A 24,899-nucleotide genomic window follows, 5' to 3' on the forward strand; every position below is an offset into this window, starting at 1 on the left:
CTTGCTCTCCACAACCCTGGGCCTGGCCTCCTCTCAATATCCATGTCATTATGTTCATTAATCCCTTGGTATGGTGATGACAACTGACAACATGCAGCCCTCTATCACTCAAGCTAATCTGAAAGTATAGCAGGTCACTCAGCTGCAAGAGGTTACGAGCCTTAGGTGTTTCCAGGATTCAATATTTCTGCAACAGGATGTAGGCGCTATCTAAAGTTCATCTCTGCAGGGAGTTTAATCCTGATATTGAACCAGTGCTCACATTAACTCATGTACTCTAGCTCCTCCCCTCCTGGTCCCTAAGCTCTCCACAACACAAAGTCCCTCAATGAGACATTTCAACTAGGGATAGCTGAAATGGGTTGAATACAATAAAAGCTAATGCAAACATCTGCCCCAAACCCAAACTGCTGGCAATGAACTACACAGATACACCATGCAGCCTTGCAACTGCTATACAGCCAGTGAGCTGTATTTGCAGCCATCGAGCGGCTGCTCTACATCTGGCCTTCATAAGTATGTGTGGTCCTTCCCTAACCCTGGTGTAGCTTGCCCATGAAAGGCCAGTTTACTCTAGCTTTGTAGGAGGCCCCAGAAATCGGCCCATTGGGCAAAATGCTCCTTCCTTCTACCTCGTGCATAGGTGCAACCACATACAAAAGTTGACTGGGACCAGATATGAGGATGCATGAGCCCAGCAGCCACACTGAGGGGAGCATGGATAGGAGGATGAACACTGGATGGACACAGCGCAGTGGTTGCTGTGTGGTAAGGAGGGGGAAGAGGAGCCCAGGATGTGGGGCAGATGGTGCTCTGTTTTTCCCTTAAGCTAGACAGCCTGGTACTCTGGCTGAGGACAGAGTCAGGACTCCTCTGCTCCAGTTCTGCTGGGGTAGGTGTGAAGGGGACAGGGAGACTGAGCCCTGCTCAGTGGAAAGCAGAGGACTTGGTGGTCACTCCACACTTCCAGGCAATTGGCTGCAATAGTGAATCTCAGCAGCCAGTATTATAGGGGGGCATTAATGCACATTTCTCACCTGCACTTCTGAAAAGGAAGAAGATGCCAGATTTCTCCCCTTCTCCATCAGCAACATCAGGTTTGAGCTACCTTTGATCCCTCCCAGTTCTAGCTGCAGCAACTTCTGTGTACCATCACCTCCAGCACCAACTCAGCCAAGCTGCCTCTCCTCACAAGTTCAGTACTTTCTCCATCTCCCCTCTGCTTTAAAAACTCCTCCCATCATCTGCCTGCTCCTCAATACCAGTCATAACTCTGACCTTAGCTCTTCCGTCCTGCCCACCAGCCTGACCAGTTCCATATTCCCCAGCCAGCATTCACACACCCTCCCCTTTTTGATCCCACTAATCTTCCCTGGGCCCAACTCCAGATTTCTGTGGGTCACCACCTGCCTTTCCTCCCTAGAAGATGTGGATAAGTAAGAGAGCTGCAGGCTTCATGCTCCTCTCACATCTTCTGTATGGCCAGATGTTCTATGCAGAAAGAGCAGCATGCAGAGAGAATTCCCTGTTCCTTCTCCCACTGTGGGGCTGCTTCTGCATCATGGCTGGGAGAAACATCCTGCCTTTAATATGCAATTAATAAACCTTCATTGTATCTTCTAACCTCTGTTATGTTTGAATCATCCAATAAACACTTCATCAGCTGGATGTTTCACCTCTGCTATGTTTTTACCCTGTGATGGTTTTCTTTCTACTGATACGGAGAGAACGCCAATCTCCAGCCCTCAGTTAGGGCTGTTTTGAATTAAAGAGCATGGTAACAGTGCAACGATACCTGACTAAAAATGGCAGCGTATAGGGCTTCAGCCAGAAATCTTTTTCGGCCTGGCTCAGGTTTCTGATGGCGGCTTCTGAGGGCACCAAAACAGTGACATTGACTCCTGCCGGGATGCTGAAGAGAGACTTCTGTCGTCCAGAGCAAGTAGATGCACAAATAAAACAAGTCAGTGCTACACCTACAGCACAGTACAAATGTTTGTAGCTATGATCCCACTCCCACTGCATGTAAGATTAGTGTGTGGAACTAAAGCTTAAATTCAGATGTACCCAGAGCTGTGCTGGTGGTTGGGATGGTGGTTGGGAAATAAGTTCTGGTGGGAGTCAGCAAATGCCATGGAAAATTTTTCTACAGCAGTCCAACCTTAATTTGCTGGATGCTGAACCTAGGAAATCTGCAGCTTCAAGGAACAAACCCCAGAACAGGTGCTGCTGAAGGAGAAAGTTCTTAATATTTTTTATATTGCCAGTGCCAAAGCTCACTTTATTCAAAAATGGTTCCAATAGGAGCACATTCACTTGAGTCAGTAAATGCCTTTGAACACCTAAGGCCAGATTTGGACTAAGGACCAAATATGATCTGGCAAATGCAGGTGTAACTGACGGAATGGGTGTTGTGCCTGCTTGTAAATTTAGCCCCATGTATTGGAGAACATTTTCAGTGGCCAACTCCATTCCATGAAGTGCTTACCCCCCTGTTCCAATGGGAACAGAAGACAGTAACAAGAAAGGGAAAGGAAGAGCTACCCGAATTTTTAACTTTACTCTTACTTTTGAAGGGTCGCTATTTGTATATTAGTCCCATGACTTTTTTGTCTCTGTCTTTCACCCAAGGCAGTCAGCTTCTTTACAAGAGCCATGAGTTAGCAGCAATATATGGTATGAAGGTCAAGTATGTGATGGTGTCAGTTTCTTCCAGAGTGAGAAGCATGGTCCCTAAAACACGCCATACGAGCCAATGGGTCCACAGTTACAGTCTCTGGAACAGGTGTCTCAGTGCATGCAGTTAGCCATGTGACTCACCACTCAGATGTATGTAATAAAATCATGCTGAGAACTTAAGAGGGTACATGCCTGGTCCTCACTGACCTTTCACATGGTGCTATTAAAAACATAGCTAAATGCAATCAATCAAACCATTTAGAACAATCTATAAAACTGTCTCAACTAATTTGAAACTTTAAAATACACAGTAATTTTAAAAATTCCAGAGCTAAAGGTGGGGATTGTTTGATTAATGTACCATGCATTAGCAAGTTCAACTTGATTTGCCTCCCCCTTTTTTTGAACGCATGCAAAGGAAAATTGCCTCTTAACAGCAGATTTAAAAACAGCATCTTTGATCTTTGCTTTTTTTTTTTACAATTTATATTTTACAAAAACACTTGTAATTGCGTCAGGCAGCATTTTTTACCTTAATCCACTCATAGAAGCCTGCAAAGTGGGAATTCCTGGCCAGCTCCTTCCAAAAGAGAAAGCAACACCAAGATTAGTAGGGAGGGATGAAGCAGGGGGAGGGAAGGGTGGTCCTGTGATCCTTGTTATTTCAAGTTTCAAACACAGCAAACTTGGCTGAGTCAAGTGCTTACCGCCTGCCTACACAGAACTTTCAGAAGCCATGCGTCACTCACAAAGGTGTGTTCCAGAGTCAGAGAGCTGGATCTAAACTCTTGATTTTTTTTTTTTTTTAATAATTGGCAAAGTATTGCAAGTTTATCTAATCTCAAGTTTAAGGTGATTAATTCCTTGACAACCTTTGCCTTTTCTAACTACTCAGATGGGGCACAGAGTTCAGAACCAGACCCGAATCAGAACTTCCCCAAAGTTCAAGTCAGATCTTAGGCTCCTCTCTAATTAATGAAGGATGCATATGAGCTCTGCAACATCACACACCTAGGGCACAAGTCAGAAATTGTTGTTGGTAGTTTACATTATAACTTGGGCCTACACACTAATGCTTTACCCAGGGAGAGGGGGAAATACATCAGATTGCCATGCGGACTATGGTAAGAAGAGTCAGATCAGGTACTCTAGAGGGGGGAAAACGTGGGCAGGGACCCTGTTAGACCATGAATTCTCAACCCCCCCTTGCAGGAGAGACGGAAAGTATGTTCTCTCTGTAGATCTGTCCCTTTTTTAGTTGCTGTCTGACTTTTCACTTTGTATGTAAGTGTATGGGGAACCCTGCTTAACTAGCATCGACCAACATGGGTTCCTGGGAACTGTAAATATTTTGATGGAAAAGAAGAGGGTGGTATCCTACAGCAATACTCTTCAGTAAATCAAGAGAGCTGTCACTACATCTTGAACAATAATAATACAGCAGGGATCAAACTATTCCCCGCTTCCCTTTTCTCTAATTCATGGGACACAACTCAAACAGACGTATGGATTTTTTTCAAGTTGATGCTGAAGTTTCAAACTGGACAGTTCAACGTATCAGACAGGATGGAAAATTGGCAAAGGATTGATAGCATTACTGAAGCATACACTGACATAGGTTTTAATTATTTTGTTTTTGAATGAAGTACTTTATACATACTTCAAGAAGTAGCAACTGTTAGTAAAATTATGTATATTTAACCTCTAATAATCAAGTCCAGAATCAACATGTATCATTGGTACATACATAAATTGCTTAGGGAGGTTGTGGAATCTCCTTCATTGGAGACAAGTTAGACAAACACCTGTCAGGAACGGTCTAGATAATACTTAGTCCTGCCTTGAGTGCAGGGGACTGGACTAGATGACCTCTCAAGGTCCCTTCCAGTTCTATAATTCTATGATTCAAACCGTCAGCTGTCGTCACCTGCAGATTTTAGCATGAGCCAGTCAGCTACTGCAAAAAACCCTTGTTCTTTGTATTAAAAGAGAATAATGTTCATTTTCTCCCTACCTTTAATACATCTCCATAACATGTAAATCCATCTCCCATGTAACCGGGAGCGCAAGCACAGGACCTCTCCCCTCCTCCAAGAGGCTTGCACGCAGCCTGTGAGGACAAGAAAACGAAGCATTACTGTGTAATCAAACAGACAGGAACCCTGTGGCAAATGTGGGAACTGATCTCCAGTCTCCCAAATCCCAGGATAGGGCATTAACTACAATGCCATCCTTCCTCTCATGGTCCTGTATGCTGAAATAGTGTATTTTCACTGTACACCTAAGAACTATCCCCCCACCCCCACCTTCTAGCACTGCCTCGTGAAACATGGGAGTGTGAACAAACAAGAAAAATGAATGGCCACAAAGCCTTGACGCTTCATCACAGGTAGATGTGATTATTGCACAACAAAGGCAGACGGATTAGGCCAGATTATCAGTGGGTGTAAATCAACATAGCTCCATTGCAGTCGGTGGCGCTACACCGAAATACATCCACTGAGGATCTGGCCCGACATTCTCTCCCATGAAGGATTTTGGAGAATTCTCCAGCTACTCACCAAATCATGGCAGCCACCATTGTCCAGCTTGCAAGGATTAATGGGGTCGCAGTTATAGCCATCACCAGCATAGCCCCTCTTGCACATACACTTGCTCTGAAAGTAGAAGAGAGAGGGAGGAGCTTCACTACAGACCTATCAGAGTGTCCCAACTGCACAACTAATGCCATCCCTCTTTCAATGAGTCTGGGTCAAGGTCTACTTTTAAGTTAATTTTTAAAATGATTTTCTTCTCAGGGTTGTTAACAGTCCCTGGAAAGTCTGAAATGGAAATATTTCTTTACCAGGGTGTTTCCCTCTGTTACGGAGCACACGCTGGTTTGTTATGGTAGGGTTGCTCATGAATATAAAGCATTCCGGCATGCACTAGTTTGTTATTGTAGGGTCTCTCAGTGTGACACACTGTACCTCAAAGTATCACAACGTAACCCCCATATTCATCATTGGTATATGGTGGTGGCATTTCATACAAAGCATGCCTTGCTGAAATTCACTGTTCTGTCAAAATGTGTGTATCATTGTACACGAAGATGAGATTTTGCTGCACGGTTGTTATTGAAATATGCTGCGAGTTTGGGAGACGCCCACTGCTAGCTCTCAAGTGACAACAAAGGTGGTGACCCACACCCAAACGTACGTTAAGTGACCATTACGAGCCATTGACTAGCAGGGGAATTGCAAACAAGAGATTTACAATTCTGTGAGAAACAGTTGTGCAAGCACCACACAATGAGGATTGCTCAACTCTAATGACTCAGTTACACAAACACCACACAATGGGGATTGCTCAACTCTTGACTCAGCAAGGCCCACCAGGACATGTCTGGACCAGAATCTTTCATGGGACATGAATTGAGAGTAGAAAATAAGGGACAGTGGCATCACTAGACCATCTCTCTCCTACCCGACCTACACTGAAGACAACAACACTACTGGGAAGACAGACTTTGAACTGAGGAGACTGGTCCCAGGCTGACAAGGAAATTCAGCCTGTGTATTAGGAACTGTAACTTATCTGCAACATCCAGTGCTGTGAGAAAAGCTGTTTGATTCAACTCTTGCTTGGTCTGATAAAATTTAGAATTTAGACTGTGATTTTACTTTTATTTCTTAGGTAACCACCTTTGTTCTATATGTCTACCACTTATAATCACTTAAAATCTATCTTTCTGTAGTTACTAAGCTTATTTTAATGTTTTAGTTTTACCAGTGAGTTTGTCTAAAGTGCTTGGGGAATCTGCTCAGAATACGAAGCCTGGTACGTGTCCCCCATCCTTTGACAAAATGGTGAACTGATTAATGAGCTTGCATTGTTCAAGAGGAGGTCTACTCTTGAGCAGTGTAAAAGGCTGTATATTTCTGGGGTGCAAGGCTAGGGGCTTGGGAGATTTTCTGGTGTTTCCTTGTGTATAGTTCATGCGTGGCTTAGAGCGCATTCATGCAATTTAGCTGGGTGTGTCTCCGTATGCTGGTGGCTGAGTGATCACAGCATCTAGAGGGGTTTGCTGTTTGTCACTAGAATAGCATCGTTCCAGATTGGACCCCGAGGATCCTGTCAGACTCAGGAATGCTGATTTACTAACTCTTATTTTAATTAAAAAGAAATTAAAAGACTACCATGGATTTTGCAAACAGATGAGAAAAAAATACAGGCCAAACTAAGGGCCTTCCTACTTTGAAGATAGTTAGAGAGACAGAAAACTGCCCAAATGGATGGCTACTTTAACTGCTGTGGCTATTTGATGTATTTATTTTATATTTTAACACTCCCCAAACCTACCTCCACATATCAGTTGTTTGAAACCAGAACCTATAGGACACAGGAACTCAGAACTCCCTGTGGCAGGAAAGACCAATAGCTCATGAAGCTGTGCTTCTGGCAGTGGCCTACACCTGATGCTTCAGGAGAATGAGCTACCCCCATAATGCCCTTGACTAGTTGTGCAATGTTGTGTATGGGGAAAGATTGCTAGAGAGGTGTCTGTGGGGAGCGCTTTAAATAAAAAAAAGTTATTAAACTAATTCCTTGCTATTCAAAAAATTCTCAGGTTTTTATTGGTTACTAGTATTTCATTGAAACTTACTATATAAGGACTAAATTTTGCTGATTTAATGGAAACCAATTTTTTTCAGAAACACCAGTCGAGTAGGCCTTGCTGCTGACGTTCCTGAAGCAACAAAAATTGCTGCTCCTAGAATTTCAGACGGCTACAGTGTTGTGTACATAGCAAGTGTCCATAAATCTCAGCGATGGACCAGTTAATGCTGAATATACCTGCCCAGGTCCAACAAAGCTGCAGTCTGCATTCATGTGGCAGCCCCCTCTGGTCTCCAGCACACAGTTATCTATAGCAACACAGGCTTTGCCATCCCCAGTCCAGCCCTTGTTACACTGACACGTGGCAGTACCAGCGCCTGTACTGGTACATATGGCCTGTGGGGGAGGGGAGAAAAGCAAATTAAACTCAAATTAAAACAAATTAAAATAAAACCACTGAGGATGAGAAACCTTCCCAGGAAGTAATATAATTAACTGGCTAATGCACATGTTTAACAGTATCCCCCAGTTGGGTAGAATCAGAACTGCTTAGCTGTGTGTCATAGGCCCTACACTGCTAACAAAAATTCACCGTGAGCTCAAGCAGTAGGAGACGGGTTCTGGAGGAGGATGAGAATTTTATCCCTGATATTGCTGTGAAGCGCTGAGTAAACATAGTCTGTGTGGTGCTCTCTCCCTGTCTAGTGGTGGCTGAGCACAGACAGAGGTTGAGGAGTCTGTTAAAGCCCTGGCTCAAGCAGTAGCAGTCACGTATTTAAGATCCAGAGGACCCAAGTTCAAACCCACTGCCAATGACCCAGCCACAGGGCAGCATTACACCTACTGCTGCAAAATCCCAGGAGGCTGCAGATGTGTAACAGCATCATCATAATATCCGGCTGTTATATAGCGCTATTCATCAGTAGATTACAAAAAATAATAACAAACAGTCCCTGTAATAGATGAATGGGTCTTGGAATACCTCTCTCACTTGCTCTGGTACCACCCAGTTACCCATGGGAAATAGCAGCTGACTGGTTCCCAAAACAAGGCAAAATAACCTTGGTTTCTAAAATAATACTGATTAAAAACCAACTGGAAGAGAAGCAGAAAGACTTGGTATAGTTTCGGAAAAAGCCTCTTAATCCGTTGCAATTCCTTCTGCACCTCTCCACTTCACCACCCTAACGTGTAACCATGGGCAAATCTCAGAAGTGTGGGTTTCTATCTAGATATTTAGATAGTCCCCATCACTGCAGTATCTGAACACCTTCGAATGAACAATTAAACAGATTCTTGCTCAAACCATCCAGATCTTTAGTTTTGCAAAATTGGGTTGTGAATCTTATGAGAACAGGTGCTCTTGTTAGATTTCATGCACTTCCCATTGGGCTGGCAATGATGCAGGAGGAACTCCCTCATGATATTATGGCATTTCCACTTCTGGCTTCTTTTAGATCCGTGGAATGCAGACTTTTCAACCTCTCCAAAAGGCTCAGATTCAGGGCGTGGGTGAAAATATCGGTCTGTTTTTACTGTCTCCATACACTAGGTCTTGCATAAAACCTGGGATGGATTCTCTGGGACCTGACTCTAATTGTTCCAAAGTCAGGGTGGGGAGAGAAAAATCCATGGAGAAATCCTATAGATTTGTACTAACAGGGATGAAACCAAAAGGGTTCTATAGACAATTACTCTAAAATTACAACTGATTTCATAGAGAATGAGACCTTTTCTATAGGTGTTCTGAGCCATCCTACAGAATTCTATACCAGGGACATTATTCACTATTGAATTAAATAGGAATTTTCCATAAGGAAAAGGAAGATCTCACCAGGACATTCCAGCCTGACATAGGCAAAAGAGCTCATAGATAACAAATCAAAGATGAGAGGCAGCTGGCCTTCTTAAAGAGATCCATCCTTCATTTGCCCCACTCCCATCTGCTTCCCCTTTGTATGATCCAGATGCATTCCCCACACTGAAGTTTAAAAAACATGATTATGCTTTGCTCTACTGTAGCACTGTCCAGTCACAGGCATCAATGTGCTTTACAAACTTGAATTCATTATACCTCACATCACCACTGGGAGGTAAGTGGGGTTTCACCCTATATCACAGAAGGGGAAACTGAGGCATAAGCAGGTCAAATGTGTCCAAGGCCACACGAGTCAGTGGCAGATCTGGGAACAGATCTCCTGAATCCTGGAGCCCAGCTCTAGCCAGTAGCTAATGTTTCCTCCGTGTTACCCACTCACATTTTCTGAACAGCCTCCTCGTTTTGGCTTCCTACACAGATCAATGGGCAGGCAGGAAAATCCATCCCCTTCATAGCCATCAGTACAGATGCACCTTAAAAACCAAGCACAAAGAGACATGAATTCCCAAGCACAGAAGAGCAGCAAGGCAGAGGGTGTCTGCTAGCACTGCTCCATTAAAATTCAGCAACGAGAGGACTGCACATCTTTAACATGGTGAGGACATTCTTTGATGCTGTGATTTCCTGTGGCATAGACATCTACATGGCATATGCAACCACATACTCACCAATACACAGAGCTGGCTACATCCTATTTATATTACTGGAGCCCCACTGTGCAAGCTGCTGTACAAACATGCACAGCGACACAGCCCTTGCCCCAGTGTACCTTCCCCCCCCCCCCCCCCCCCGGCAATGTAAATAATAACCTTGCTGTGTTGTTGAAGCTGCAGACTGCGTTCTGGTGACAATACTGAGATGCAGTCGGGCCACAGTTCTGAGAACTTCTGTCACAGAATTCCCCTGTATAGCCATCCTTACATGAACGGGACTGGCACGTTCCCCTGCTGCCTGGCCTGTTATCACAAATTCCATGGATGCAACCACAATCTGTCAAACGCACGGAGAAGAATCAGTTGCCTGGTGAGTTGGCAAACTCCTGCAGAGAGAGCACTTTTTAGATTTTCCAATTTCTCTTGCAATCTCTTCTCAAACCAAATGACTGTCAGATTAGTTCTCAATTCTTAGAAGTCACCTGGGAGACATTTCTGCTTTTCCTGAAAATATGCCTAATGGAGCAGATCCTCAGCTGGCATAAGTCAATGCAGCTCCATTGTTTTCAATGCAGTCATGCTAATTTACACCAACCAAGGATCTGACAAGATGTTATTATGAGTAAAACGGGGGGGGGGGGGCTTTACGCTAATGGAAATGGATGTTCAAAGCCATCTCATTCAAATCCATCAGGGTTAGACCCTATCTGGGGCTGGTAAGCAAGGATGACAGCATTTTGTCTTCAGGCACTGGACTCCAGGCCCTCAGAGCACTTAGAGATGGGAAAGATGTATTGGGTCATTCCCTCCTGACAGAGATGGATCCAAACACTTTCAAACACTGCTGGGGGGGTTCCAAAATCTGGATCTCAATTTTTCAGTTGAGCCCAACTCCATCTGCCAGACATTGATCCGTGCTTTGCCTACTCCAGCATGAAATGACCCAAATGAAGGGCCTACCTTGTGAAACTAGTCCATAGAGCTCCCTCTTAGGAAAGGTTCCATGCCTACATTCCCACGCCCACTTTGCTCAGTTTACTGCCTGTTACCCATCAGGGTTGCTTTCTTGAGGAATTACAGACCTTCATCACAGTTCTCCCCATGCTTGTTTGGGTTTGAGCAGATGTGGCAGGCTATTCCTTTGAAACCCTCAAAGCAGAGACAGTTGCCATTCCCTTGAAGCCCATCACTACACTAGAAGGAAAGCAAAAAGAAAACTGAAGTGAGCAAGGTGGAGGGAAAATATGTGTGACAGAGACATTAATGTCTAAAGGGAAACCTCGCAGGCTCCTGAAAAGCGTGGAGGATTGTGAACGATTTTAGGAGCAAGAAAAAACCACACAGGCTAACATGCTCCTGGTGACCAGAAGCAAAGAAGCTGGATGTTAAAATGGTAGTTAAATTGAGACAGCAGCTGAAAGTTCAGATGTTTATTCAGACCTCTGGGGTCTGCAAAACTGGGCTGGAAATCTCATGTGAACACACACACGTGATTTTTTGGAGCTTCTGCTTTTGGTCCCAGCTGCAGGCAGGAAGCACATGCAAAGTGGAAGAGAAAAACAGACCAAACTTTTTCAAGTATCAGAAAAGATTCAGCTCAAGTTTTGGATGAAGTTTCAAGTGCTTTTACTTTATGTAAACCGGGTGACCTGTGTCCAGTGGGAATAAGATGAGTGTGTAGTGATGACGTGAATTATTTCCCGTACATTCAGAACAAAAACAAAAAAAGTTTCTTGTGGTAATCGAAAATCCTGCATAGCAGTCAGTTCCTACAGAGCTAGCGCCAAATGCCTTGTAATATTTTGTATTTGAGCCCCAGATAGAGTTACAGAGACAGAAAACACACTGACAAATACCATTTGGAATTGCAGCAGATGAGCACACATTGTTCTTCCCATGGGGTTTGGCTCTGAGGGTTATTTTGTTTAGAAGGATCAGCCCTGAACATATATTAATCCACAGCCTTGATCGAGTCTTCTTCCACAAGAGAGAAAAGTTAACCCTGCCTATTGTATGTCACACTGCGATATCTGTTATGCATACAGATTTACACTATTACTGTGAAAAAAGACACTCCATGAATGAAACATTATAGTGAGATCTGAAAGCACAACAGCCTGGAAATGTTAAGTTTAGTTCTAACAGCAGCCATAACTTGCCTTGCAAATACAACATGCAGTACTGCACTTCTGCGCAGGGCATTGACAACTTGTATACAGTCCTATATGCATGTAATGTGAGTAATAGGGTACGAGCGGTAGCTATTGGACACATTTTGCTCTGAGTTACATTGGTATAAATCCTAGAAGAGGCATTAATCTCAGTACCAGACATTGTGGTGCGCGTAGCTATGATTTTGTTTTCTAGCTCCAGGAGACAGAAAGAAATGCCTTGCTCCCCATCTGTAAGACTGTCTGTCTTTAATTTTCTCACAAGCCTGCTCCCTGGCCAGACAGGCAGACCTCTCACATTTAAAGGTGTAGTATAGAGAAATCAATGGCTATGTACAGCACAGACACTGTCCTTACTTTCTCTAGACTGTAAATGATGCCTCTTGTCAACAGAAAAAGAGGCAGAGAAAGAAAGAAGCAAAGACAAGATGTATCCACTCTTTAAGATAGAGAGCAAGAGTAATAGAATTGAGATTATGTCCTTCCCATCCTTTGTCTATACCCAAGCTTTGTGTGTTCTGTTTCTTTGGCCTTTGCAAAGTTGAACACAAGACACTGATAATTTCCACGTTTGGTGCAAAGAATGTGAATTCCTAGTAAACACTGCCAATTAGATGCACATGACCAAACTCCCCAGCTTCCCACTAGGAGTTTGAAAAGGCTAGTATTATCCAACCATGGGTCCAACATAGTGGGTTCTGGTGCACTTACATTCCCTCTGCCGTAGCATGGATTGGAGAATCCACCAGGGCATGGAGTGCAGTCAGGACCAAAGAATCCTTTGCAGCACCCAGGTTTCTGAAAAAGACATAACATTGGTACACCGTGTGGAGAAGCTTAGTGTATTAAACACCATACAACACGTATTTGGTCTGAACTCAGATCTCTTTCTCTTGTTCCTCTCAGTGCTCAGACTACAAGTCTGCCGTTCTCCATTTGCAAGTGTTAAATTCAGTTCGTCCAGTGGCGGTGGATTAATCAAAAGGACTATTTGACCTGGATTCTGAACTATGCCTCCAATATCCCCCACACCTCAATCTTCCCCCCAGCAATACCCTCTTACCGCACCCAACCAGGGTTCCCCCCCCCCAGCAAAACCTACTTCCCCCCCCTCTTGCTCATGTGCTGGATTTTGGGGCCCTGTGTTTTTGATTGTTCTGGGCCATGTCTGCCCTTTGTCCATCCCTGCCAAAAGCTGCATCGTTTAGGAAGGTGAGTGCTCCTGCTGGGTCGCTCCAGAGAGCTGATATGCTTTGCTAACAGAAGCACAACAAATAGAAGGCAAACATTTCACAAGGCGCGCACAGGTCAGTGTGTACTCTTGGCTCCCTGATGACTGATCACTTGTAAGCAGCTTGACATCTCTAGCCAAGACGAGGCTGTTTCCCAAAACACCTGATAGAGTTTCAGCAACAGGATACGATCACTCTGCAAGCTTAACGTGCACTCTCTAACTGCACTCTGTTTCCTTTGAGAGACGTGTGGGGCTCTGTGATAGAAGAGGAGCTGTCATAAACATCATGCTCTCTGTTACGATGTTTCCTCCACCTCAGCCTGTCACATTCAAGGTGGCTCGTGTAGATTTAGCCACGCAGCTTCCATCAGCACTTAACGGCGGAGTCATACAGATCAATCCTCAAGTGTTTTGCTGAATATTTACCCCTAGGAGGGAACTTCCCCAGTTACTGCAGTCTACCCCCAGTCCAGTGGCAGGACACAGGATATAGACACTTTGAGGGGGAGGTGTGATTCTCAGCTCAAGGAGACATACTCGCACTAGATCTGATTGAGTTAGCATGCTAAAAATAGCATAGCCACAGCAGCGTGAGCAGTAGAAGCTAGCTGCCCTGAGTACGTATCTATGGCTTCAGCTGTGTGTGCATTGGGGGCAGCTAGCCCTTCCCACTGCTTGTGTGGCTGCAGCTGTACACAATTTTTAGCATGTTAACTGGATCAGTGCTAGTGTGGTTGTGCCTCCTTGAGCTGGGAATCACACCCCTGGCATGAAGTATATCCACACCTTTAGGGTATGTCTATCCTGCAGTTGGGAGATGTGACAGAAGCAGGTTTAGACATATCTGAGCTAGCTTTGTCATGCACGAGCCAGCGACAAAAGCAGTGACGCCACGGTAGCATGGGAGGTAGCCACCGACCTGAGTATGTACCCAGGGGTCTGGGTGGGTGGAGCTAGCTGTGCCACCACCAGTGCTTCACAGCTATTGTTACTCACGTTAGATTAGCTCAAAGCTAGCTTGGGTATGTCTACACATGCTGCAATCACACCTCCTGACGGCAGGGTAAGTGCTCCTTAGTGTGGGAGCACTTCCCCGCCCCCCCCCGGCCACTTGTACCCCAGTTGGGAACCAACCGGTTCAAGGCAAAACACTCTCCTCTAGCTAAGCCAGGAGAAGCCAAGTTAAGCTCTCTCGAATTGAAATGTGACCTTGCATACGATACGTCACACTTACCAGAATGGTTTGATTGCAGTACCTGGCACAGCCCTTTTTCAGGACGTTGAAGCCTAATGGATCATGGACATAGACACATTCACTTGGATAGTTCCCCTGAGCCTTCAGAAATAAAACAAGTCATCAGCACAACAGCTATGTTCATGCTTTTCCCCTCCCCCTTGCTGCAAAGGGTAACTGTATATTATTGAGCTGAGGAAGTTCATGAGAGTGTCAAGGTGAACTAAATATCATTATGGAGAGCCTATTGTACTGGAAGGCATACAACTGCTTCCTCTGCCTCACAAGAGTCCATAAATCAGACCCTAGTGATGGCCATCTGTTCTGATCACACAGCTTGTGCTAGGGCAGAACACTGCAGTTACTTAAAAACTGGGTCACAAACAAGTCTCTCTATTGTTTGGTTAACAAGCCAACAAGGCACATGATGGGAGCAAGTTAACTTGCTACCAGTCCCATAAAGAGAAAGAGTTGAGAGGTGGAAATAATTGCTGGGGTAACTCTAGTGACTTCAGAGGAGTTGTTCTGGGGATGAACTTGGCCCCACAATGCCTCTAACTTCACCAGTTACTGTTAGAGTGCAAACTCAGGGCCAAGGTTTTCAGAAGTGACTAGTGAGTTTGGGTGGCCTCATTTTTAGATGTCCAAGTTGAGATACCTAAAAGGGGCTTTTCTGAAAATCAGACCCCTTTGAGGTCTCAGAATGTGGGCACCTAAATATGGAGCCACCGAAAATCACTCACTAGTTTTGAAAATCTTAGCCAGGCACTTTAAATCTTGGGAGCAAAACCTGCCCACAGCAGCATGACCGTTTCTGATGGTCTTTGTCCACAGCTGGGAAGCAGGGGACGCTGCTGTCTCACAGCAGGAGTAAGACGATAGCTGCTGGAGACTGTGGGTAACATTTTCTTCAATTTTATTTTTTAAAAAGTTCTAACAGTTCAAAACCGAAACGGAAACGTTTTGTTTCAGGTTGAAAAAAAATGTTTTGTTCGACTCAAAACAAATGTTTTTCAACTTTTCAGTATGGCTGGCGCCCTAAAAAATCAGGACAAGAGTTGTGCAAATAATTAAGTCCCCAAGTCATTTTTTAAAAGAAATAGGGTCTTTAGAATATCTCACCCTATATTTTTTTCTTGTTTTCTTAGCATGCCCAGTCTGAGATTGGTTTTACACCCTTAACTCATGCAAAATTAACTCTAGTGGGAGTTGGACTGAGTAAGGACTGCAGGATTTGTCTCTCTGCTAGGAGCAAAACAATTCACATAGCTGGGACTAGGTAGAAATCAGAATGAATTTGTGCCTCAGCACACTGGAATCAACAGCATATCTGATGGGACCGAACTCCACCTTGAACAACAAAAGAAGAGCTGACCTCACCTGGCAGGAACACCCATCAGCGACACCCAATCAGCAACCACTTCCAACCTGCTTCAGACAACCTCTAGCCACTCTGCCTGTCAGAGCCATGTGCGGACTCACCTCAGCCTGGCAGACTCAACATGTACCAGTCAGGCTGCCTGAACCAAAAGTGAGCTATGTCGCACCCACCAAGAATCGGGCTAGACAAGTGACTAGACAAGGCACAACAGGTTTGCTGCATCTTTCCAGTGACCAAGATACAACATGTGCATATTCCCACTAGAGCAGTGGTTTTCAAAAACTTTTTTTCTGGTGACCCAATTGAAGAAAATTGTTGATGCCCATGATCCAACGGAGCTGGGGATGAGGGGTTTGGGATGTGGGAGGAGGCTCAGGGCTGGGGCAGAGGGTTGGGGTGAAGAGGTGAGGGCTGCAGGGTAGGGCCGGGAATGAGGGGTTCAGGGTGTGGGAGGGGGCTCTGGGCTAGGACAGGTGTTTGGGGTGTGGGAGGAGGTCAGGGCTCTGGGCTAGGACTGGGGATGAGGGGTTTGGGAGGCAGGAGGGGGCTCAGGGCTGGGGCAGGGGATTGGGGCATGGGCTTACCTCCGGTGGCTCCTGGTCAGCAGCGCAGGCGGGGTGCAGAGGCAGGAGCCGCACTGCGCCCCGGAAGCAGCCAGCAAGTCCGGCTCCTAGGTGGAGGCCCGCAGTCATCGCCCGGCCAATGGGAGTGTGTTGCCAGTGCTTGGGGCGGGGGCAGTGCGCAGAGCCCCGTGGCCCCCCTGCCTATGAGCTGGACCTGCTGCTGGCTGCTTCAGGGGCGCAGCGCGGTATCAGAACAGGTAGGGACTACTAGCTTTTTCTGGCCGGCTATCAGGGATCCTGGGTGCTGAGCAAGGCAAACCAGTGCCTTGCATTCCGTGACCCAGTACTGGGTCGCAACCCAAACTTTGAAAACCACTACACTAGAGGAACAGCAACATGGTTTTGGTAGAATCAAGGTTGGCAATTCCTTTGAGTGGCAGTTGATTAGCACGTTGAAAAGGGCAGGAGGACAAAGGCTGGGCTTCAAGATCCGACTGGTAGGGAAAGGCGTTCTCTCTGGTGGAGTCAGGGTGTTAAAAGTCTAGTTTCACTTAACACACACAATGCTTCATGTCACTCCAGTGATCAGGTTCTGCACACTTCAGAACCAGAGGCAGCATAGACCAGTGGATTAAGCCCTGGACTAGGACCAAGGAGGCCTGGGTTACACTCCTGGCTTTGTCACTGACCTGCTGTGTGACATTGAGCAAGTCACTTCCCCTCACTGTGCCTCAGTTTCCACTCCCACCCGTTGTCTGTCTTGTCTATTTAGATTGTAAGCTCTTTGAGTTATCAGCACTCTTACTATGTATCTGTACAGTGTCTAGCACAATGGGTGCTATTATAATACAAACAAACAACAAGGTATTTACCATTTCTATGCTGTGAGGAGGGCAAACGCTGGTGTTCAAGGCCCCACAATCAACACAAGAGCCCTGTTATAAAACCAAGAGAAGAAAAGTCCTTCCCATAAAAGTATTTACATTTATACACACTCAAACTTAACCCCATTTTATGCTCATGCATGAAGAACACCACAGAAATATTTCTTTTGACACCCTTTTTTTTTTTTTTTTGCCATAAGAAGAAATATGACCAAAGAAGTTTTAAGAAGTAAAGATTCAGGAACAAGGTGAGTTTTTCATTTAAAGAAAAAAAGTTTCCCAGATAATTTCTGTGGGTATTGCTCACATCTCAAAGTGCTGGGAGTTACGCAGGTACATCTCTCTGAGATGAGGACAAACCACTCGAGCCTTTGGCTAATAGATATTGTTTGTAGCTGTGTTGGAAGCTGTGTTTTACAGTTAATGCTTTAGGTCACACAACACCCAGAAGTACTGTGGACTCTTACGTCACTTCTGGGCTATTACTGGGGCCTCAATCCAGCAAAGAGATGGACACAGGTGGACTTCAAACCTGTAACGGGCCCCACTGGCTTCAGTGGAGCTCTGTGAAGGAACCAGCTCTGGCCCAAATGTGGGACAGTGTGTGTGAAAAACACCCAGAATAAGGGGCACAAAAAACCTATTCATGCAGGAAATTTAATCTTTTGTGAAACTCCTTCCTTCAGTTTTCAGAGTAGCAGCCGTGTTAGTCTATATTCACAAAAAGAAAAGGAGTACTTGTGGCACCTTAGAGACTAACAAATTTATTTGAGCATAAGCTTTCGTGAGCTACAGCATCCGATGAAGTGAGCTGTAGCTCACGAAAGCTTAGGCTCAAATAAATTTGTTAGTCTCCAAGGTGCCACAAGTACTCCTTTCCTTCCTTCAGTGTAAAAGACTCTTTCTGTAGCCTCAGTGCAGAGAGTCTTCATTTCAGATGTAAATAATTTTCAACAATAGAAGTGACGGGGCACCAAATTTGTGTGGAACGTAGGGAATTTGGGACTAAAATGAAGGCTGCTGGAGAGGTTTGCTGTGTGGGAGGGGGATGCATGCCTTTCATTGTAGGATCAGCATTCCATACAGCACTTGCTACATCTCTATGTGCTCCTGCTGTGACTTCAATGGGACAGCAGCCAGCCTCTTTGAAAAAGTGCCATCAGAAAGCATTGCAAAGCCACAGGGCACTTCAAAAGATTTAGTTTACATAAAGAAATAAAAATGATTCAGCTTCCCAGTCCAAACTAATAGGAGACAAGTTCAGAGCCAGGTGATCAGGCATTATCAAACTGGTTGGCAGCTCTGGTATAAACAGGAAGGATTGCATGTCAAACAATTCCCAAATAGCAGCCCTCTGAAGAGCTAAACTCCTTTCTGAATCATGGATATCATGGGTAGGAGGGAAAAAGTGCTGCTCTAAGTCTTTTGTCAAAAACAAATTCCTAAGAGAAAACAGCTGACTTCCCAGCAAAGTCGTGTGGAAGCGTTAGCAGAAGAAATACTCACAGCACGTACACTGGCTAGCTCTGGAGGCAGTCTAGCACCAGGGTTCACAGTGGGGGTGAATTTAATTCACAGTGTGAGAATACAGACATACCTTCTGTGCTCAATTAGAATCTATCTGAGGTTTGTTTGTAGCACCCACTGGGGGAAAGAATGGAAAAACTTGACTTACTGCTATGATTTTGTGCTGTTCTTCATTGCACCTCTGTGGCAGAATGGGGATTATCGAAGGGGGAATGAAGATGCCATCCAAGGTATGAATGATTCCATTTGACGCCACAATATCCCTCTTGATCAAGGGAATGCCAGAATCATCCAACAGAATTCTCCCCTGTTCCAAAAAACCCCCAAAACAAAACAAAATCAATACCCTAAGTCATTCCCACTCTTAAACAATGTAAGGAGACATGCTGGTAAATTACAATATGCAGTCTCTTCAATATCAGCCACACAATATCCATCTTTCCTAGTGGAAGACAGGAGGGGAGAATGCATAGTAGATTTAAATAAATCTACTTTACTAAGCAGAGGAATTAGCAGAGTTTGCCTGAGTCATAAAGTCCTGTTCCAGAACCAAACTTTTTCAAAGCTTTGAGTGTTTATATTTCAACTTTGGTTTCAGCCCATCTCTAGCATGTGGTGCTTACATCCTCACTGATATTGACAGTCAGTATCTGGTTTGCCATGGTTATAATCTGTGGCATCGTTGTCAGTTTCTCCACAGTCACCTGAAATATATATACAAAAAGAAGACAATGCTATGAAAAACAAACTGGAGGAGGAGAGAGAGTTGTATGTATTTCAGAATCACTACAAATTCTCTCCCTAAACCAGCTTTGAAGAGTTGACTTTAATATTTAAACTTTCCTCTGCAAAATACACACATGACTAAGGCTACAGTTTAGTCATGGGTATTTTTAGTAAAAGTCATTGACAGGTCACGGGCAATAAACAAAAAATCATGGCCTGTGACCTGTCCATGACAAACTATAAATACCTCTGACTAAACCTTGGGGCGGGGGGCGCAGGGGGGCACCTTTGTGGGTGCTGCGGGGGGGGGGGGGTTGCGCTTGGGCCAGACTCAACCTTTCTGGACTACTGTACCCCTTTCAGGAGTCTGATTTGTCTTGAGTACCCCAAGTTTCACCTCACTTAAAAATTACTTGCTTACAAAATCAAACATAAAAATACAAAAGTGTCACAGCACACTTACTGAAAAATTGCTGACTTTCTCATTTTTACCTTATAATTATAAATCAACTGGAATATAAATATTGTACTTACATTTCAGTGTATAGTATATAGAGCAGTATAAACCAGTCATTGTCTGTATGAAATTTTAGTTTGTACTGACTTTGCTAGTGATTTTTATGTAGCCTGTTGTAAAACTAGGCAAATATCTAGATGAGCTGATGTACTCCCGGAAGACCTCTGAGTACCCCCTGGGGTATACATACCGCTGGTTGAGAACCACTGGTCTAGAGCATGTTTGCAAACATAACAACAATGGTCTTCCCTGAACAGAGAGACCAGACTACTGTAGCACAAATCATGTTGGAAAATGGTTGTAGTTTTCACAGTTCTATTCTTAACGTGGACAGGTTTATAAAAAAGTAGAGAATAAAGGGAGGTAGCTAAGAACCTCATGTTAACAGCTCACCTATGATACAAATCAACACTTTTTGTGTCTGCAAGATCAGACAACTAAAAGTAAACTCATATCAAGGAATTAAGTACTAATCAAAAGCCAGTGAAGTCAATGGAAATTCTCCCATTGACTTGTTTGTGCTTTGGACCAGGCCTTATCTGAGCTGATGAAATATGGGTGTTAGTTGTGCTGGACAAAAAAAACAGCAGCAAAACACAAAAGGGGGTCACATTTGTATGTTCTCACCAGGTGAAATTCACCCCTGTGCAGAGCAGTAGCACAAGGTCTGTGCACCATGTAAGCTCTATATTGGAACTAAATACAGCCTTTTCACTAAATCTGGTCCTCCTTCTTGCTAACCTGAAAGGTAACACTATAACTAATACACATTTATTTAAGCAATTATACTGTTACTTAGAATCTTAATGTATATATTTATTATGTCAGAAAGTGATGAATTTCCTATCTTCTAGATGGTTAACTTTTTGCTTGTGATTTGTCTCATGCTGCATTTGGATGGAAATTGGAATTAATTTAAAAATCCATAAAACCAGCATTTTAAAATTGTTTTTTATTAGTTAAACAAACTCTCCTAAATGTGCTGGATACATCAGAAAAATAAATTTATGAGAATGTTTTGGTCTTAAAACTAAGTTAGCTAGTGAATTGAACTGATTATTTCTGGACATCATGTCCTGCATGTTTTTAGAACCAGTAGATCTAATCTTCTCCCATGTTGTTTTACTCATAGATTGGAAGCGGAAAAGAAGCTTTTTCAAGTTCCAATCAGTTTCCTCAACTGACATTTAGAAAAATGTAAATACCAGCATTTGCTCCATTGTAAAGACTGAAAATGATATAGATGCTTAATACAATACATGACACTGTGACATACTTATAAATCCTGAGCCAGCGTAAAAAATTAAAGATGGCTACCCACTGATTCTAAATATAATTTAAAAAACAGCTCCCTTTAACCCATTACAATTTGAGGAGGGCTTATTAATGTAGCATTTTTTATTATTTTAATTATTTTAAAAGATTATAGTAAATTTAGGCCTTAATATAGGTAGCAATAATTTCAAATTTAATTTTAAAACAGGTCGGTTTTTTAAAAAGAAGAATGAATATATTTATTCTTTAATTTTTTTTTATTTAATATTTAAATAAAATCAGATATTTTGAGCCTGGATGACTGGATGGTTCAAACACTGGTTGCCAATATCCATTATTCAGAACGGTCAAAAAGTTACCAGAGACTGGCAGTCATTCAGTGGCCTATGTGCAATGAGTTTGGTGGATCTCAGTCCAGTTTCTAGTGGGGAGGGTCCATAGCACAAAAGCCATTAACAAAACTGGTATTAACTGGTTCCTTTGTTGGCAATCTCAGCAAATATGCCTAATCTATAAACTAAGTGGGCACGGAGGCTGAACTCCCTCCAGGTCGAGACTGAGACACGTTGGAGTGGACTCGCCACTATCTGTGCTCTACCATTTATGTGGACAGAGGGCTCCAGGACTGGCAATCTGACACCTTTCACAAGTCCCACATTATATGTAAAAACATCTAGAACAGAAGGGGAAAAAAAGCCTGGATCTTTTTGGAAATATTAGACTACACAAGGGAATGCATTACACGACAGTATGAATCCACTGATTTCAATGCATTTAAAACCACGGGTGAATTTGGTCCAAAAGGGACAAACATGTTGCTCTTAACATTGCCTTATTTATAAATCTTAATGGCAAACTTTGGAAACTCCTAATTAACCTTTTGAAAATAAAGGAAAAAACCAAGCATTTCGTCTCTCATAGGTTTTGTGGAGTAATATTTTCATTTTAATGATAAAATGTTAAAGAAAACATACACACACACCCCACCCGCCCACCCAAGAAACTAAGGGCTTTATCATTAGGGCCCTGATCCAGCCAAGCACTTAGACACGATTAACTTCAAGCATGTGAGTAGACCCATTGAAGTCAGTGGGATGACTCACATGCTTAAATGCTTTGCTGTCTCAGGGCCTCTGTCACATCTCTCTCACTCTTCCTCTGTGGGAAGCCTAAGCAATGAAGAGGTAGCTAGAGGGACACTGAAGAACTGAACACAAGTCAGTGTTAATTATATGCTGGCCCAAAGGACTCCAATACACTGGAAACTAAGATGCCTTACCGCTGCTGCAGTGTAGATATGATGTTTCACAAGCTCCTGAAGCTTATTTATCCCCTAGGGAGGGAAATGGAGATAATGACGACAATAAATAGATGCTCTCTCTTGGCATTTGGCACAAAGAAGAGGGAACTGAAATGAAGCATTCTGGTAACCAGTGAATTTGAAATGTATGTGGATTTTTACAGTATCTTTACTTGAAAGGTAATTTTTTAAAAATCTGCATTTAACAATATAACCAAACTTGTGATACGTTTGCCATTGCTGGTCACATCAGCATGAAAAACAGAGCCTCCTTCTGGAGTATTACAGGAACTGGGACATACTTTGCTCAAATATGGAGAGAGCAACTTCCAGCTGAGATAAGCTCATCACACACATTTGTGTCTTTACATTAAATTCTGAGTTTGCCAGTACCATTTTGATCTCCTAACTGATCATACTCCCTTTGACACAAGCCCATCTCATGAAACCTAATGCCACAAGAGGAATTCATCCAAAACACTGATGAAATCTCACCTCTGTAAAAAGATAAATAAGCCTCCCATCTCTTAACTTATCCACTCCATTGTTGCTTGGCGCAAACACAGTGAAGGGTCCTGGTCCATCCAGTATTGAAGGCAGGCCACAGTTCTGCAAATATTAAACAGCAGTGGAATGAAACTTTTTAGTCTAAAACAAGGATGAGTTAGCGAAAGATGGGCTGTAAGAAAGGGAGAAAATTCAGAGAGGCCCTGTAGTCCACTAGTGACTTTGCTACTGCTAATAAACGTATACTGAAAATGGTCAAGTTCTGCTGTGATGCAGCATAAAGTCCTAATATAGACAGACAGGAACCTGTCCTAGCAAAACAGATGAGCCAAAAAAGCTATTGGCAGAAAACAGTCATAACAGTTTAAACAGAGCTCCTGTAAGCAACTGGTATTTCACTAGTGTTTTCCCATTGCAGGTTTTACACAAACAAGAATACATATACATAGACTAACCCCTCTCTATCTGAATACAACTAGAGTGAGAAAAATAGAATCAAAGTTATATTCCAAGATGTGTTTAATACATTTTGCAAATGAACAGTAACTGATGGAATGGTCCCCTGAAAACAGGAATGCTGCAAAACATTTCAGAGTGTAACACGACAGGGGGGTTGAACAGCTCAGGGGACCAACAACAGGATATGGAACATTTCCCTTGGGCCACCAGGTCAAACCTGGCTCAGGGACAGGGGCCTCAGGGGATTATCATCTTAAGGCTATTTGTGTTTAAGTATCTGTATGAAAAGCAACAGTGGTTTCAATCCAGTTCCTAGTGGGCAGGTATCCACAACACAATCAAGGCTTTCGTTAGCAGTCACAGCAGAGAGGCTATGGACTGAATGAACCATGGAGAATCTACTCTCTTCTCTCTCCTAGATGTGGCCCCCTTTGGTTCAGGTGTGAAGTGCATTGGTGGGGAAGCTTGAACTGTAGCTGACTGTGCTGTACCTGTTCTATGGATAAAGAGAAGACTTTTGTCCCCAGGATGTCAATCCAGCACTTTTCACCTACACTAAGTTTTCTTATAAAGGAAGCAAAATAAAAGTGGTGACATTGCAAAAGTGTCAACTACAGAAAGTCAAGCTACTGAAGCTATTTTTTTTAAATGCAGTTTTTCAGTGCAAACAGCTACCCCGTTTCCTGAGAGAATGCTACAGCTGTAACACAGCAAACGTTCACAGTCCCCCACACGGCACTGTCCTGAGGGGCAGACAAACACCCTCACCTCCAGGATAGTTTCAAATCGACTGAAGATCTCCATTGAAGCAAGGATTTCCCCAATGGTTTTCTGCAAGTAGAGATAAAAGGAAAGGGGAAAGAATGGATGGGATTCAAGTGAGGTCAGGGCAGGAACTAGAACGCCCTTTGTTTCAAAACTTGCAAGTTGTGCGCTAGAGAAGTCATAGAATACTGTAGTTCCCATTGTATTTTTAAAAAATCTGCCATAACTGGTTGACTCAACAGCAACCTAGACTGATGTAGTTTAGATCTGAGATTCACTCTTACACACAACAAACCCAGTCTTCAGAGGCACCATGCACATTTGTAGCTTCCACTTTCAGTGCATGACTCTGCCTTTTGGAGACTGACCTTAGTGGGAGCTAACATGTGGTCATCAGTGCTGCAAAGATAGAACCACATACTTTTCCCAGCTAAACCAAAATCAGCTCCGTTCTTGTACGTAGGCAGCGAACGGCAGTGCACAAGAATCCTGCTCTCCTATATTTTGAAAACAAGTTCCCTCTATATGACCTGCATATGAGAACAG

The 24,899-nt window shown here is 43.6% G+C and overlaps 1 protein-coding gene across 1 annotated transcript in view; it reads right to left on the bottom strand.

The window, feature by feature from the left end:
• STAB1 (stabilin 1) overlaps positions 1 to 24,899 on the bottom strand; it is a 98,474-nt gene that overhangs the window by 47,207 nt on the left and 26,368 nt on the right. The window contains exons 15-30 of the mRNA XM_074958262.1: positions 24,357 to 24,419; positions 23,118 to 23,231; positions 22,602 to 22,655; positions 19,428 to 19,508; positions 18,953 to 19,111; positions 17,266 to 17,328; positions 14,450 to 14,551; positions 12,693 to 12,779; positions 10,893 to 11,004; positions 9,967 to 10,147; positions 9,537 to 9,630; positions 7,516 to 7,674; positions 5,241 to 5,336; positions 4,694 to 4,789; positions 3,212 to 3,259; positions 1,796 to 1,926 (exon numbers count right to left, since the gene is read on the bottom strand). Of these exons, the coding sequence (XP_074814363.1) occupies positions 1,796 to 1,926; positions 3,212 to 3,259; positions 4,694 to 4,789; positions 5,241 to 5,336; positions 7,516 to 7,674; positions 9,537 to 9,630; positions 9,967 to 10,147; positions 10,893 to 11,004; positions 12,693 to 12,779; positions 14,450 to 14,551; positions 17,266 to 17,328; positions 18,953 to 19,111; positions 19,428 to 19,508; positions 22,602 to 22,655; positions 23,118 to 23,231; positions 24,357 to 24,419 (1,640 nt within the window). The remainder of the gene's footprint in view (positions 1 to 1,795; positions 1,927 to 3,211; positions 3,260 to 4,693; positions 4,790 to 5,240; positions 5,337 to 7,515; positions 7,675 to 9,536; positions 9,631 to 9,966; positions 10,148 to 10,892; positions 11,005 to 12,692; positions 12,780 to 14,449; positions 14,552 to 17,265; positions 17,329 to 18,952; positions 19,112 to 19,427; positions 19,509 to 22,601; positions 22,656 to 23,117; positions 23,232 to 24,356; positions 24,420 to 24,899) is intronic.

The sequence above is a fragment of the Natator depressus genome, chromosome 7 (genome assembly GCF_965152275.1).
Source record: "Natator depressus isolate rNatDep1 chromosome 7, rNatDep2.hap1, whole genome shotgun sequence".
In the NCBI taxonomy this organism is placed as follows: Eukaryota; Metazoa; Chordata; order Testudines; family Cheloniidae; genus Natator; species Natator depressus.